Source organism: Neofelis nebulosa, chromosome 13 (genome assembly GCF_028018385.1).
Source record: "Neofelis nebulosa isolate mNeoNeb1 chromosome 13, mNeoNeb1.pri, whole genome shotgun sequence".
Classification (NCBI taxonomy): Eukaryota; Metazoa; Chordata; class Mammalia; order Carnivora; family Felidae; genus Neofelis; species Neofelis nebulosa.
The window spans coordinates 994986-1010823 of record NC_080794.1 but is presented as its reverse complement, the minus strand read 5'-3'; the positions used below and the strand labels follow the sequence as shown (position 1 = coordinate 1010823).

At 44.1% G+C, this 15838-nt stretch overlaps 1 protein-coding gene across 2 annotated transcripts in view; it reads left to right on the top strand.

Annotated features, from left to right (window-relative positions):
• The window catches only part of ABCB10 (ATP binding cassette subfamily B member 10), a 34431-nt gene extending 20069 nt beyond the window's left edge, over positions 1-14362 (top strand). Inside the window, exons 7-13 of one of the 2 annotated variants that reach the window (XM_058696092.1) lie at positions 3614-3709; positions 5090-5296; positions 7349-7428; positions 8914-9094; positions 10535-10578; positions 12004-12038; positions 12488-14362. In XM_058696092.1, coding sequence (XP_058552075.1) covers positions 3614-3709; positions 5090-5296; positions 7349-7428; positions 8914-9094; positions 10535-10578; positions 12004-12038; positions 12488-12707 — 863 coding nt within the window. In that variant the 3' untranslated portion in view covers positions 12708-14362. Of the gene's footprint in view, positions 1-3613; positions 3710-5086; positions 5297-7348; positions 7429-8913; positions 9095-10534; positions 10579-12003; positions 12039-12487 lie in introns of both variants that reach the window. The other variant, XM_058696091.1, reaches the window with a different exon arrangement.
• The last annotated feature ends 1476 nt before the right edge of the window (positions 14363-15838 follow it).

Here is a 15838-nt window from a genome sequence, read left to right as displayed (position 1 = left end):
TCGCAGCTGTGTCTTATACAGGAGTAGGTGGGAAACATGGTGTACCGGGTGACTGACTGGGAGTTAATTCCCTCCCCCAGTTACGGAAGCTGCTGCTGAGGCTTTGTCTGTGCTCGAGGTTTGAGGGTAACTTTGCTTTCTGAACCACAGGCTGTCCCATGACCTCTGGTCACTGCCTGATACAATACCTGCCATCTGGGGCCAGAGGGAGGAGAAAAGGTGCGGGTGGATGGGTGGGGATCTGTGACCACACGGTTTCCCCACATTTACAACCTAGATAGGTACTTAAGGCTATAGGAACTTGATTCAAGAAGCTGAAACAGATTTTAAATGTTTTTGTGAAGCTCACTGTTGAAAATAATCGCATGATGAATCTGTAAGCAAGAAATTCTATTTTGTTGATTAGAATGTATTTAATAATTAAATGTTAAAGAATGTTTAGATGTTTTCTGCTTAGAATAGCATACTGAAAAACAAATACAACAAATTCTATGTATATTCGAGAGAGGATCAGAAGGGCTGTTTGAAGAAAAGCATGCTTGTTTGTTTTGTGCCAGAGAATGCCCTTACATCTACCTAGCGAACCCCAATATCTCGTTTCTTATTTATTTCTATTGAGGTGAAATTCACCTAACGTAACGTGAACCGTTTTAAAGTCTACAGTCCGGTGGTATTTTGTACATTCACAGGGTTATGCAACCACCGCCTCCCCTTGGTTCCGAAATATCTTCGTCACCCCCCACCCCCAGCCCAAAAAGAAAATCCCATACTCGTTAAGCAGTCGGTTTCCATATCCCTCCCTCCCCCAGCCCCTGGCAACCACAGTTTGCTTTGTGTCTTCCGGTCTTTACTGGAGTTCGCATAAAAGGAATCACATAATATGCGGCCTTGTATGTTTGGCTTGTTTCACTCAGCACGTTTTCACAATTCGCTCACATTGTAGCGTGCTTTGGTCCTTCCTTCCTTTTCACGGCTGAATAATACTCCGTTGTATGGGTGGACCACGTGTTGTGTATCCGGGGCCATTTTGCTTTGTTTTTATTTTCACTATGTTGAACTACCTCCAACTCCTTCCCTCCTTTTTTCTTTTTTTTTTCTTTTTTATTAATAGAAGATTTGTTAGAGGAATTTTAGGTTCACAACAAGATTAAGCAGAGATTATAGGGAGTTCCCACATGTTCCCTGCCTCTATGTGAGCACAGCCTCCCCATCAGCATCCCCCACCAGAGCGGCACATTTGTTATCATTGACAAAGCAACACTGACAGGTGATTATCACCCAAAGTCCAAAGTCCATCGTTTACATTACGTTCACTGGTGTTGTATATCCCATGGGTTGGAACATGCATCTATCATTACAGTATCATACAGAATACTTTCACTGCCCTAAAAGTCCTCTGTGCTCTGCCTATTCCTCCCTTCCCTTAACCCCTGGTGACCACTGATCTTTTTACTGTCTCCATACTTTCACCTCTTCCAGAGCATCATCTAGTTCAGATAGGCATCTTTCATTTCGTAGGTGGCATTTAGTGTTCCTCTGTGCCCTTTCAGGACTTGATCGCTCATTTCGTTTTAGCACGGACTAATATTGCATCGTCCGACGTACCACGGTTTCTTTACCCACCCGCCTACTGAACGACATCTCGATTGCTTCCAGGTTTTGGCAATTATGAATAAAGACGCTCCAAAGATCCACAGGCAGGTTTTTGTGCCGACGTGAGTTTTCCCCCTCTCTGGGTAAACCCAAAGGAGTGAGATTGCTGGGTCGTAGGCAAGAGTATGTTCGGTGTAAGGAACTGCCTTCCAAGGTGGCTGTGCCATCTCGCATTCCCACCAGCAGTGAATGAGAGTTCCCAATGCTCTTCGTCCTCACCAGCTTTAGGTGTCGTCAGAATCTTGGATTTTCATCCTTCCGCTAGGTGTGCAGAAGTATCTCGTTTTATTTGCATTCCCCCGATGACATGTGATGTCACCTGTAGATCTTTAGTGAGGTCTTTGGGTTCAGGTCTTCTGCCCATTTTGTGATCGGGTGGTTTTCTTACTGTTGAGTATTAAGAGTTCTTTGTATATCGTGGATACCTTTGTCAGCTAGGTCTTTTACAAATATTTTCTCCCAGTCTGTGGCTTGCCTTCTCATTCTCTCTGGAGAGCACAAGTTTTTGATTTTAATGAAGTCTAATTTGTCAGTTCTTTCTTTCATGGATCATGTGTTTGGTGTTGTGTCTACAAAGTCATCACCAAGCCCAGAGTCACCTAGGATTTGTCCTATGTTAACTTCTAAGAGTTTTATAGTTTTGTTTTTTACGTTGAAGTCTGTGATCCATTTTGAGTAATTTTTGTGAAGGGCATGAGGTCTGTGTCTAGATTCATTTTTTTTTTTTTTTTTTTTTTTTTTGCATGTGGATGTCTAGTGTTTCCAGCACCACTTGTTGAGAAGACCATCCTTTCTTTATTGAATTGCCTTTGCTCATTTGTCAAAGATCAGTGGACTATATTTATCTGGATCTTTTTCTGCCCGGTGCATTTTTAATTCAACACGAAGAATTTAATCCACTGTATCTTGCACAGATTTCCACAAAAAATGCACCAAAATACCTTAGAAAGAATAGTTGAATTGCATTTTTGTGGCATCCTTACTGCATGTTACAAGTATATGTTCTTGCGGTTGGCATGGCCTAGTGTACTTGGAGTTTGTTTGCTTTAAGTAATTAATTCATTCACAGTTCAAAGGTGACTTTGGGGTACCTAGGTGTCTCAGTCGGTAAAGCATCTGGTTCTTGATCTCAGCTCAGGTATTGATCTCAGGGTCTGAGTTCAGGCCCCGTGTTGGGTTCCGCGCTGCGTGGGGAGCTTATTTAAAAAACAAACAAACACGGGGCGCCTGGGTGGCTCAGTCGGTTAAGCGTCCAACCTCGGGTCAGGTCATGGTCTCACGGTCCGTGAGTTCGAGCCCCGCATCGGGCTCTGTGCTGGCTGCTCAAAGCCTGGAGCCTGCTTCAGATTCTGTGTCTCCCTCTCTCTCTGACCCTCCCCCATTCATGCTCTGTCTCTCTCTCTCTCTCTCAAAAATAAATCAACATTAAAACAAACAAAAACAAAGGTGACTTTAAAAAGAGATTGTTGGAAAATTTAACTTTTCCAAATTCCTTTTCAGTTTTTAGCCTAGTAAAAGTTGTATTTGTCGAGTGCTTGAAATGGGGTTTGATTTTGCAGATATGAATTTAAAATGAATATTGGGATGTTTTATATTCCTTTTAAGTAAGCATTATATTCTATTTGTATTGCTCTGTTTTTTCACTAGGTAGCTTTTCTCTGTAACGTTGTGATTTTAACTCAGTGGTTGATTACTGTGGCTATATGCATTTGTAAATTCCCAATCAAACATGAAATCTGTATTAGAAATCAGTGAAATCGGAGGAGGAGAAGCTGAAGGCAAACAAGGGTATGAGATAGAGGGAATTTTGAGTACAGATTCCCAGGCAGTTGCCTCAAATCCTGTTTGAGAGTGAACAGATGTTATATTAAAAGCAAGTTACCATTACTGTTTGCAGAGGGCTGTAGCAGATGGTTGTTTCCTGGCATTGGTGATGAGTATGTTTGCTTCTTGTCCTTAGGTCTGAGCTCTTTCTACTCGGAGCTGATGAAAGGGCTGGGTGCCGGGGGACGCCTTTGGGAGCTCCTCGAGAGAAAGCCTGAGCTGCCTTTTGACGGTGGGTATCCCACGGGTTTGTTCTTTGCTGGGATTAGACAAATGTTGCTTTGGGGGTGCCTGGGTGGCTCAGTTGGCTGAGCATCCAACTTTTGATTTCAGCTCAGGTCATGATCTCGCAGTTCACGAGTTTGAACCCCCTCCCTTCCCCTCTGTGCTGGCGGCTCAGAGCCTGCTTGGGATTCTCTGCTTCTCCCTTGCTCGCTTGCGCTCTCTCTCTTTCTCTCTCTCAAAATAAATAACTAAACAGTTAAAAAAAAAAAAATGTGGCTTGGGACAGTTAGACCAGCTCTACCTGTGAAGGCTGAGCATGACAAGGATGTTGTCCTTGCCACGTTACAGAAAGGGTGATCAGAGGGGCAGGTAGTGGGAGGGGAAGGACAAAGGAAGCGTGGGGGCTGACCATGCAGTGTGTCAGTCCTGCCGGTGATTTGTTACCACCAGCAGCAGGAAGGAAGCGAGTACCACCCGGGGGTACAGATGGGAAGGGCCCTGGCCAGTCCGCCAGATTTGTCTTCTGTAGGGCTTTTGATGTTTGTGTTGGGGCGAGGGCGGGGCGGGGGGGAAAGGAAGGCAGGTCACATTAAAAGCCTCCAAATTTCTTGGCTTGGGGAGGGGGGTAGGGCTAGCGGATGCTGGTGTTAATTGGCTAGAGCCATCTCCTTCGTCAACTCCTTCTCTAGAAGCTAGTGCTCCGGGGAGCTACGTGACACAGAAGCAGTGGCCACTCCGTCACTCGCTGACTCCCAGGACACTGATTGCTGCTCAGCCCCAGTATTCTCCAGTGTGACAGGCTGGAGGAAGTAAGCCCGGCTGAGGGAGATGGAGTGGCTTCTCCCGAGTCATCGGCAGGGTGAGGAATACGAGGACAGAGCAGCCCTCGGATCCCTCTGGCTCTGCGGCTGGTGTACAATGCTCAGCCCTCTGTCATCCTTCTCTCAAGACATTTAGAGAAGAGAAGATAAACCCTGCACCCGAGGAACTCGAGGTGGCGGCACAGAGGGGGAAGGCAATCGGGTTCGAAACCAGACTGCCCTACGGGTGGACGGTAGCTCCGCTGCCCGTTGGCTTGGGCAGGTGGTTGTCTCTGAGACTCCGTGTCCCGTCGGTAAAACTGGGACAGTCAGCTCTGCCCATCAAGGGCCATGAGGCTCAGACGAACGCAGAGGTATCGTGCCTCGCACAGAGTGCGTGCAGAGCAGGCTCCGGGTGAGCGTTAGACGGAGGCCTCTTCCTGGCTTGCCCGGGAAGGGCTCACAGTCCGGGGGAGTGTGGTGGCCGTGGCCCGGCACCGCCTGGAGTCAGACGAGTGGGAGAATGGAGTTCCGCTGTCCGTTCGATCTTTGCGTTAAGTAACTCGTATTCTGTCTTGTTTCAGAAGGGGTCGTTTTAAACCAGGAAAGTTTCCAGGGCACTCTGGAGTTTCGGAACGTGCATTTCGCCTACCCCACTCGCCCGGAGGTGCCTATATTCCAGGATTTCAGCCTTTGTATCCCATCAGCGTCGGTCACGGCGCTGGTTGGCCCAAGTGGTTCTGGCAAATCAACGGTGCTGTCCCTCCTGCTGAGGTTGTATGACCCCATTTCTGGTGAGTGGGTCATCGCCTGGTAGGGTGGGAGGCCTCTCCAGAGCCCCCCTACCCCTGTGTTCTGGGAGAGGACCAAATTATGCAACGACTTGTAGTGCGAGACTTCTGGATGCCAGAGGGTTTGTTCCCAGGAAAGGAAGCCCCTATACAAATGGGTCCCTCTTAAGAGTACACAGAAGCCCCATCAGGCAGTTTGTAGAGTTCCTGTCTGGCCTCTTCAAGTCCCGAGCGACTTCCTGAATTCTGCCTCCTCTCCTGTGCCGGTGTCTCCTTCTGACGCCCCCATCCTGGGAGAGGACAGGCAGGGCTGCCCCGCAGCTACGGGAAGGTGCCCCACGTGTGGCAGAGCATCACTGCCCAGCAGCCGCGGAGTAAGTGCCTCTCTGTGCCAGCCGCTCAGCTTGTAAAGCTTCTCTGGAAGCCTTCGGGCTGCATCCGCCCGTGAACTGCCCCGTGGCCAGCGTGCAGACGGGTGATCTGGCAGTCCGTGGTTCACTTCTAGTTTGTGACTGCTTTCTTGAAGTCATTTTGAGGTAGTAAGAATTTTTTTAATGGATTTTTCTCGCTCTGGTTTTTATTTTGTTTTTAACTGGATCATAGCATCTTTTAGAGCGGAGAACATGTTATTTTACGTCCTTATGTCCTTTGTCAATTAAGATGTAATTGACATATAATATTATATTAGTTCCTGGTGTACAACCTGATTTGCTGTATGTATATCTTATGGAAGGTCTAGTTAACATCCATCACCACACATAATTATAAAGTCTATATCCTTCTTTACATCAGAGCCTGAAGTAGATAGTCCTTATGTATGGCTTTCATTCTGGATTGAGACAACAAGGATGTTTCTCAACAAGAAAACAACCGCTTGTTAGTAAAAAAAAAAAACCACATCATTAATTTAAAATGAATACGTCTCGTGGCTTTTGTAGCTGTGCTTTTTGGTTAAAACAACGAGAGAGCTGGCTGTGTGCCAGATAAGTATTTGACTTGCGGATCCTGACCCACAGAATAGCCAACTGCATTAAAATGGGTGTTAGCTCCACTGTTTGCCTCTGGAATCCCCATTTTGATTCACTCTACTTGCTATAAAATTCTGAATTGAGAAAAATCCTAGTGAAGTGAATGCAAAGCAAGTCAGAATATTAAGCCTGTGGTTTCTTTATCATAAACTGCCTTATCATAAATCCCAGCCTTGGGTAGACTATATATAAATATATATACACTTGTACTTTTTAAGCCAAAGACCTCAGATGTTTGCCAGTTGGCGAACGTTTACAGCTGGCTTGTAGAATCCCACACCACTGAGAAGGAATGGCATTTCTGAGTCACCATCACCGTCACCACCAAGCATTACTGAGCGTCGTAGAATTAATTCTGTTAGCGAGGGTCGCAGGGTTACATCTGATTATTTAGATGTTCTGCTCTGGTATCAGATTCTCGGTGGCGGATAATGATTCTCCTCCAACTGCGTTTATGCAGGAAGAGATATTTTAAGGAAGAATAAAAGAGCCAAAAAAAAAAAAAAAAAAATCACTGGCGGGGTTAAACTCCCAGGACACGTCTCGTAACTTCACTGCAGAACCAGGCCTTCGAGGTGGTTGCTGACGCTGACGTGGCCCGCAAGCTCCCGGATGAGGCAGCCACCGTCACAGGTGCCAGCTTCAGAGCCGTGCCACCACCGCCAGCGTCTGTGACAGCCAGCGGGCACCTCGCTGCTTGCCCCCTTCCATGCAACTCTCTCCTGAGTCAGTTTCGCACAGGTGCATCTTCTTGCGGGGCCCTGAGTCACTCCAGAAAGGAAGCCATTGCAGCAAAGTGAGCTGCGTGGATGAGCGAGGAGACGGGCCGGTCAGCTACCCGCCGCAGGGAGACGGGAGACACGGAAGTTCCATGAAACATGTTGATTTTAGATTCCGTTTGGAGATTTTGAATGTACTTGTAATCTTTAAAAGAACCGAGTGTGGAATTTTTCCACCAGATCCTTTCTCTGTTGTCATGAGTCATTGGCCCCGTGACACTCCGTGACTTTCCTCTCCTCTCTACAAGGAACTATCAGTCTCGATGGCCATGATATCCGTCAGCTAAATCCAGTCTGGCTGAGATCCAAGATTGGGACAGTGAGTCAGGTAGGAAGAGAGGTTTCTACTTTTATTGTACTTGTCCTTTCACTTTGCTTTTATTATTTATTTTTGCCTTAGACTGACCCTCCCAAAGGAGAAGGAAGTTTTCCAGATGTACCGAACTGAGCTCACCCACGGGTTTTGTAGATTTGGAAACAGAGCTGTATCCTGCAGACCTTAAACACTCGATCCAATCGAAACCGATTTTTATCAAAAGCTGGGGACTAATGTTACTTTGTAGAGCAGATAGTCTAGAGGGTGAGGAGAAAACAATAGAACTTTTCTGCGTTTTACTGACTCCTCCACAGTTCCCGTCTTTGTCACCAGCACAGTCTACGGTTTCCCACAATGGGCTTCAGGGATAGTAAGCAAGCCAAGGTTCGGGCGAGAGCCGGTGTCTCCTTGCAAAGAGGTCGCGGATTTCGAGGCAAAATTGTTAGTGTGATACGGCGGCTTTGATGGGGCTGTTTTCCCGAGACCCTTTGGCGCGGGGAATTTTTGACGCAGCTGTTTATATTTTTATTACCAGGCTATGTGCACAGCAGGCAAATCTGAGCCTCCCCTCAGACCTTACCCCTGCCCCCACTCCCCTAGGCGAGGAGCAGGGGCGGGGGGTTGCTTGGTTGTATAAGTATACCAGCAGTGCATATTGTTTAGGGATGAAGTAAAGAAGCTGGAGGTTTATTTGCTTCTCAGGACTGTTCCACAGGGTTCTGTGAAAATGTCATGTCCCCACCCTGGTTTGTGTATATTTCTAAAAGTAATGAAGAGAGATGGATTCCCCCCTTGATTCTCAGTGGGAAGCCCCCAGCTGGAAAATTCAGGTGGACTCGGCATCTTCCATACCTGACAATTCCTAAGGGGAGGAGCTTGCATTTATGAAGTATCTACCGTGTGCCAGGCACCTGCTGTGGAATCTCATTTCCTGCAGTATAATGATGAAATCAGTCCTGTTCGTGGAACAACATGAATTTTTTAGAAGTCGGCTGGGCGAATTTATGGAGAACGAGGGAGTAGAATTGAGAAAACAGTATACAGCTGACCCTTGAACAACATGGGTTTGAACTGCATGGGACCACTCATATGTGGATTTTTATAGTGCAGGACTGTGAATGTGCTTTCTCTTCCTTATGATTTCCTAATAACATTTTCTTTAGCTTGCTTTATTGGAAGAATACGGTATGGAATACATAGAACATACAAGATACATAGTAATCACCTGCTTTATGTTATCAGTAAGGCTTCCAGTCAGCAGTAGACTATTAGTGGCTAAGTCTTTGGGGAGTCGAAAGTTATACTCAGATTTTTGACTGCACGGGGATCAGCACCCGTCTAACCCTCATGTTACTCAGCGGCCGACTGTGTGTTCTTGGGGAGCAGTTTAATAGTTTCTTAGATATAAGTACTGTATTAAGCTTCACTATATTTACTAGATATGTTTGAAGTCTGTGTTGAAATTTGCAATAAATATGTTGTATTTCCAATTTGCAGGAACCAGTTTTGTTTTCTTGCTCAATTGCCGAGAACATTGCTTACGGTGCGGACAACCCCTCCTCGGTGACTGCCGAGCAGATAGAAAAAGTGGCTGATGTAGCCAATGCAGGTGCTTTCATCCGGAATTTCCCCCAAGGATTCAACACTGTGGTCGGAGAAAAGGGCGTTCTCCTCTCAGGTACCTTTTTGTTACTGCTTTGTAGCGAAAACTTGCTGTTCCAAAGAACTCTCCAGCATTTCGTATGGCAGTATTAATTTCTAATTAGGCTCTTGTCCTTAGAGTTTATGCAATTTGCCTTTCCATTTTCTAAAATTTCTTCTGTATGTGGACTGCTCCCCAGTGTCCTTCACTTTCCACCCCAAAGGTGTTCCCAGATTCCCACGCAGTGTCCCACTGAGTAATAGCCACAGCAGCTTTTTTCTCACCTGAGAAAAAATGTGTTTTGCAACTTGAAATCCTTGAATTTTGCAGAAAAGAAGACAAACACAGGGTAGCAAGATGATCTGTCCAGGGAGGCAGAGGCTGTGAATCAGGAACAGAACTGAAATTGAAGAATTCTTTATTCCCCACTCTGTACTTTGCCCGTTAGACCAGGAGTTTCATTAAAGGGCCAGAGCCAGAGAGTAAATATTTTTAAAAAAGATTTTTTAATGTTTATCTAATTTGGATGGAGAGAGAGAGACAGAGAGAGAGACAGAGAGAGAGACAGAGAGAGAGAGAGAGAAAGTGCAAGTGGGGGAGGAGCAGAGAGAGAGAGGGAGGGAGACACAGAATCTGAAACAGGCTCCAGGCTCTGAGCCATCAGCACAGAGCCTGATGCGGGGCTCGAACTCACAAACTGTGAAATCATGACCTGAGCTGAAGTCGGACACTTAACCGACTGAGCCACCCGGGCGCCCCGGTGGTTTATTCTCTTGGTTTTCTCCTGTTCTGTGCACACACACAGACTGCTCCCTGTGCCTGTTGTCCCCCAGGAAAGGAAAGACAAGAGGACAGCATGAGGACGGAAGGTGTCGGGAGTAGCGCCCTGAGGTAGAACAGCAGAATGACAGGCCCCAGCACCACGGATGCCCTCTGCTCCCGTATCGGCTCCCATCCCCTTCACATACTGTTCAGAGACCCCTTGATGTCTTGAGTTTCTGGTTTCCTTGCCACACGGGATGTTCTGCAAGGGAAGCGGTGCGTGTAGCGGTTAAGAGCATAGGCCTTCGCTGTTGGTTCACACCTCCGCTCTGCCACCTACCAACTATAGACCTCAGACTGATTATTTTCTGCCTTGGTTTTTTGTCTGTGAAAAGGGAATGATTACAGAATCTACTTCATAGGGTTTTTTCAAGATTGAACGAGATAACATCGTAACACATTCAGACAATGCCCGGCACATCGGAACTCCTCAGTAAATGTTAGCTATGATAATAATGTTTGTTACTAATTTTGAGGCTGGTGAGGCGACAGTATATTTTAAACAGAGGTCTCTGTCCCCCGACCCACCTCAGCTGTGACTAACTGGAAGAAGCTGTCTTCAAACTGCCGCGTAGCTGATCAGAAAATCCTATTACCAAGAATTTTTGTTAAGGCTTTCAAGTTTTTAAAAAAAAAAAACATTGTCATTGTCAGGTGGACAGAAACAGCGGATTGCAATTGCCCGTGCTCTGCTTAAGGTAAGCTTCAAGCCACTTGGTCGGGATTTTTTGTTGTTCTTGTTATCATTTTTAATTAGAGAGCTTATCATTTGTAATTTACTACTCTTCTTCCTTTTGTTTTTTTGGAGGGGGAGGCGAGGTATGTGGTTGAGAGTTCTGGTGAAAGATGGGTGGGGAGTGTTCCACCCGGTATGTCTCGTCCCAATTTAACAAGTATTTCTTGGGTATAAGGAGCCCAGGACTATGCTAGAGTTGTTGGAGGGAGAGAAGTTTGGCACATGAACCTTCCGTCCTGAAGTATACAGTCTCATGAGTGAAACCGTGATTAATTCAAAATATCAAACAATACAAGTATGATTCCTTGTATTGTCTATAGTCACCTGTTCAACTTAATAGTAGTACAGACTGGAAATACTTATACAGGACTCCTAAGAAGAGAGGGAAAGCCATTTTAGCTTAAGGCCCCAGACATTGTATTTCTTAGCAAATGATAGCCTTCCCCTTTGTTGTATAACTGTTCTCCTCAGGGTTATAGGTGAGGTTTTACTTTAAAACTTTTTTTTTATGAAAAAAAATTTTAAGTTTACTTATCATTTATTTTTTGAGAGAGAGTGAGAGTACATGAATGAGGGAGGGGGCAAAGACTGAGGGAAAGAGAGAGATTTGTAAGACGGCTCTGTGCTGACAGCACTGAGCTCGATGCAGGGCTGGAACTCACAAACCATGAGATGACCTGAGCCAAAATCAAGAGTCCGACATCTAACCAACTGAGCCACCCAGGTGCCCCTAAAACTTTTTTTTAAATGGTTACTTATTTTGAGAGAGAGAGACAGTGTGTGTGAGTGAGGGAGGGGTGGAGACAGAGAGAGAGAGAGTGAGGGAGGGGCAGAGAGAGAGAATCACAAGCGGGCTCCAGCTGTGAGCTCAGAACCTGATGTAGGGCTCGATCCCACGAGTCGTGAGGTCATGACCTGAGCCAAAATCGAGTCAGACACTTAACCGACTGAGCCACCCCGGTGTCCTCTTAGGTAAGGTTTTAAAAAACAGCTATATTGAAGCATACCATAAAATTCACCAGTTTTAAATGTACTTTTCAGCGACCTTTAGGAAATTTACAATTGTTCAACTGTCACATGGTCCAATTTTAGAACATTTCTATCACCCCAGATTCCCTTATACACACTTGTAGATTTTCTTCTCCCCACCTCTAGTCCCAGGCCATCACCACTGTAATTTCTATTGCCTTGCTGGACATTTGAGATCAATGGAGTCCTACAGTTTGTAGAATTTTGGGTTTGGCTTCTTTCACTTGGCAGAATGTTTTCAAGGTTCATCCCCGTTGTGTCGTATATCAGTACTTTTTTTTTTTTTTTTATTCCTGAGAGTTTGTGTTTTCCTAGTAAAATTGTGTTCCTTTTCTTTTTAACGTTTTTCTTTCTTCAGAATCCCAAAATCCTTCTCCTAGATGAAGCAACCAGGTGAGGATATCTTAATCGTATGTATGATTGTATAAGCCACATTCTTCCTTTACCAAATATTACTCCTTACTTCAAAGTGATACAGCTGAAAAATGCCGTTTTCCCCCCTTCCACTTTAAAGTGACCAAGTGTGACTTAACGAGGCCAGTGGACAGGCTGAGTCGTAAGTTGAGTGTTCTAGTCTCAACCTAGACACGCTTGTGACGAGCCCCGAGTCACTCTACTCAGCAGCGGTCCCGCAAGTTGTGTGGAAATCAAGGGTTCCGAGCTTCCTTTGTAGTATCTTTACACTATAAGAAGTAGATAGTAGACCCAAGAGGTTGTCATTTTGATCGCAGTGAAAATTCACTGCCGGTTCAGGACAGCTGTGTGTGCAACAGGAAACACGTAAATGCGCAGTATGGGTGGCACTGACAGCTTTGCTTTCTCATGTGGGTTTCCTGTTTAAGTGCCCTGGATGCTGAAAATGAGTACCTCGTTCAAGAAGCTCTAGACCGACTCATGGAAGGTAGGACGGTGTTGATTATTGCCCACCGTCTGTCCACCATTAAGAATGCTAATACGGTGGCTGTTCTTGACCAAGGAAAGATCACAGAACGTGGGAGACATGAAGAACTTCTTTCAAAACCCAACGGGATATACAGAAGATTAATGAACAAGCAAAGTTGAGTCCGCATAAAGAAGTAGTTCCCGATGAAGTGAACGCGAGAGACTTTAGAGCGAAACATGGTCACAGGAATAAACGAACTTAGAGAGAGGATGTGAAATCTGGGAGTCACACTGCAAGTTATCTTAAGTATGCCGATTTGTTCCCAGGGTGGGTAAAATATTGTTTTGAGATGCACCTGTTCTCAAGACCTTTTTATTCAGAGTTTTAATCACGGTAACTTTCTAAATGTCTCTAGCACTGAGGTTATTTTCAGGTGTTTTACTTTCTTTTATCTTGGAATACTTTAGTTAATATAACGTGGCACCTCATTTGTTTTTTCTTACCTGCCATTACAGATTGAAACTATTGTCACATGACAATTTTTAAAAGGGGATTTTAAATAAAAGGCTTAATCATTTTAGGTGAGTTTTCCAATCACTGTGTAATCCTCTCGGTAGTATTCTACCTCCTTTGTGTCTAATTTTACTAGAAGATGAAAATCTTCCCTTTTTTTAATTCTGATAATCTCATGAAGTGAACCTCACATACAGACCTACAGAAATCGTAAACATCACATGACAAGATGGGAACGTTTACATTCCATACTTCCTGTATTTTCAGAGGTATGAGAGTTTAGGAATATGTGTTCCTTTGGGATGAGACTGTTTGAATGTGTGTGGCTTTCAAAATCCTTAGCACGCGAAAGCCTGACGAGTTTTAAAAAGGGTTAAGAAGCCTATCCTTTGAATAAGAAAACTTCTATTTTCATTATTCACGCATTTGTTACTGTGGGAAGTGAGGCATGAACTGCCAGGTATTATTAAGAGGTAAAAATGAATTCTACCTTGAAGTCACCCAAAGGCATGTGTTTTGACAATTATCTTTAAAAAATGTATAATTCCTAACCAAATGTTACTTTTCATCAGTCAAATACATTTGAAATTTCACTCAATGAGGCAAAAACCTAAATAATTTTCAACCCTAAAACATTTGAAAAAAGCTTAGTTCTTTCTATTCTGTACAATGTCATGAAACGTTAAGAACTTGTCACTCTTCTAAAAAGAGGACAATAGTCATTTTTATTTATGGTTATAGTTTTATGCACCCAAATGCCTCGGAACTCATAAAGCAATGCTGAGAGCCGTTAGATTTGCCATATTTCAAGCCAGTGCTGTTAATTTGCTGTCGCCTCAAGAAAAAGTGGTTTTTTTTTACATCGACAATGCCAGAATCTAAGAAATAACTATGTTGATGTAATGAAAATAGAGGTTTTCCCTTGTTCTACATATTTATTAGTTCACTGATTATACTGGAAGGAGAAATCACTACTTTATGACAAGCACAGAGTATTAGATTTCATTCTACATAAAGGAGTTTATTATTGAATAAAGTGAACTCAGTGAATGAACGAACTCCATGTTCTTTGAATTAGGAAGCAGTACATCTGTGACAATCATTTTCACAACCTTTACTTGCATTCTTTATACAATTTGCTGTTAGGGTGTGGTTCTCAGAAAGCAGGCAAAACACAACGACAAGGGTGGATCTCTTTGTGCCATAGAGGTATTGACAAAATTGAATTTGATCATTACATTTTATTCTCTAATACAAAAATGTTCAATTGTGTCTTTAGGGAACATTTTATATCCTGGATTAAAATTTATAGTGAACTTTATCTGTGTCTGTCACTTCTTATAGAACTTTATCACATTCAGTTTCTCACTAGAATTTGGCTTTGGAGATTCAGAAGTAAGGAAAAAAACTGACATTACAAATAAAGTAAGTAGTAATTACAAGTTCCCTTCATTTCCTCTTTACCTAAGATTGTTACTGTCTTTTTTATTTTCTATTTATAAACTGTTAGAAGGTGAGGGAGGGATAGTAAAGTATCCCCCAAACTGAGACAGCACTGAGAGACTGGAAAACGAAGCAGGTGACTCCATTCAGTTTACACACAGTTTTATTCAAGGTAACTTACTGATGGGAGTTCGGGTGGACGACCATCCAGGCAGCTGCACAAATATTCTCCGCAAAGTTGAGACCTTAGTCTAGAGATTTTATAGGGCACTATAGTGAGATCAAAGGGCTTGCATGCACCTGACCTCGAACCTGTAATTAGATCTTGTGGCACCATCCGGGCATCGCGCAGGGGAAAGACTATGGTATCTCTACAAGATTTATGGGAGCCCAAAGCAAGCCTCCATCCCTCCCAGCCTTGGCGGTCATTTCTAAGGTATGTATGTCAATCTTCAAGGGGCCTGGAACACAAGGGAGGTCATTGAGCAAACATGAACAAGATGGAGGGCTAAAGGGGGAACCAGTATTGTCAGTAGTCCCACAGAAACATTGTAATTAGTTGCTTCCGTGCAAGAAATAAGTATCCCCTGCCCCTACCACGGACAAGGAACTGTGTGCTATGGAGTGGACAGATTAGCACCTGCCCTCAAGGGGCTTCTGTTCAGAAGGAGAGATGAGGCAGATAAAAATTAATTACAAGAAGCTAGCTAAATATCACAGACGTGTCGCTGCCCATACCGTGGTGGTTCCTACCGCTTTGTCTCCTGAGTGTTTGCACGAGTTACCCCGTTTGATACTTTGACGGTCCTGTAATTTAAATAAATACCTATCGTCCCCTTTTCACAGAAGAGGAAATAAGAATAGGCAAGTTGTAATTAATTCAGCGTTGATGCCATATACAAGAAAAAATTAGACAAATAGGAGCCGGATCATGGCGGGGGCGGGGGGACCTTCAATATCATGCTGAAAATCTTAGTTTTCATCCTACATGTATGGACAGCCATGGAAGGATGTGTATATTCATAGGGGCAATTTAGAAAATAAGCAAAAAAGGACATTTTAGTCACCTGAAATTTTACACGTGAAGATAAAATATCACGTTAATGAGCTTAACATTTTGTTGTCCGCCCTCCCAGGCTCATCTCTATGTGCAAGGCCTTCTCTGACCGCGGACCTGACTGCTGCTCAGGGAACAATCACAAGCTAAATAAACCGTTATAGGCTAAACCCTTGCAAATACAGTTTTATAAATTAGGGCTCTGTTTTGGGAAATCCATTTTATTCCATAAAAATGCCAAAGTGGCTAGAAAATAAAACAAACGTAAATGTTATAAAACATTAAGTATATTAATGA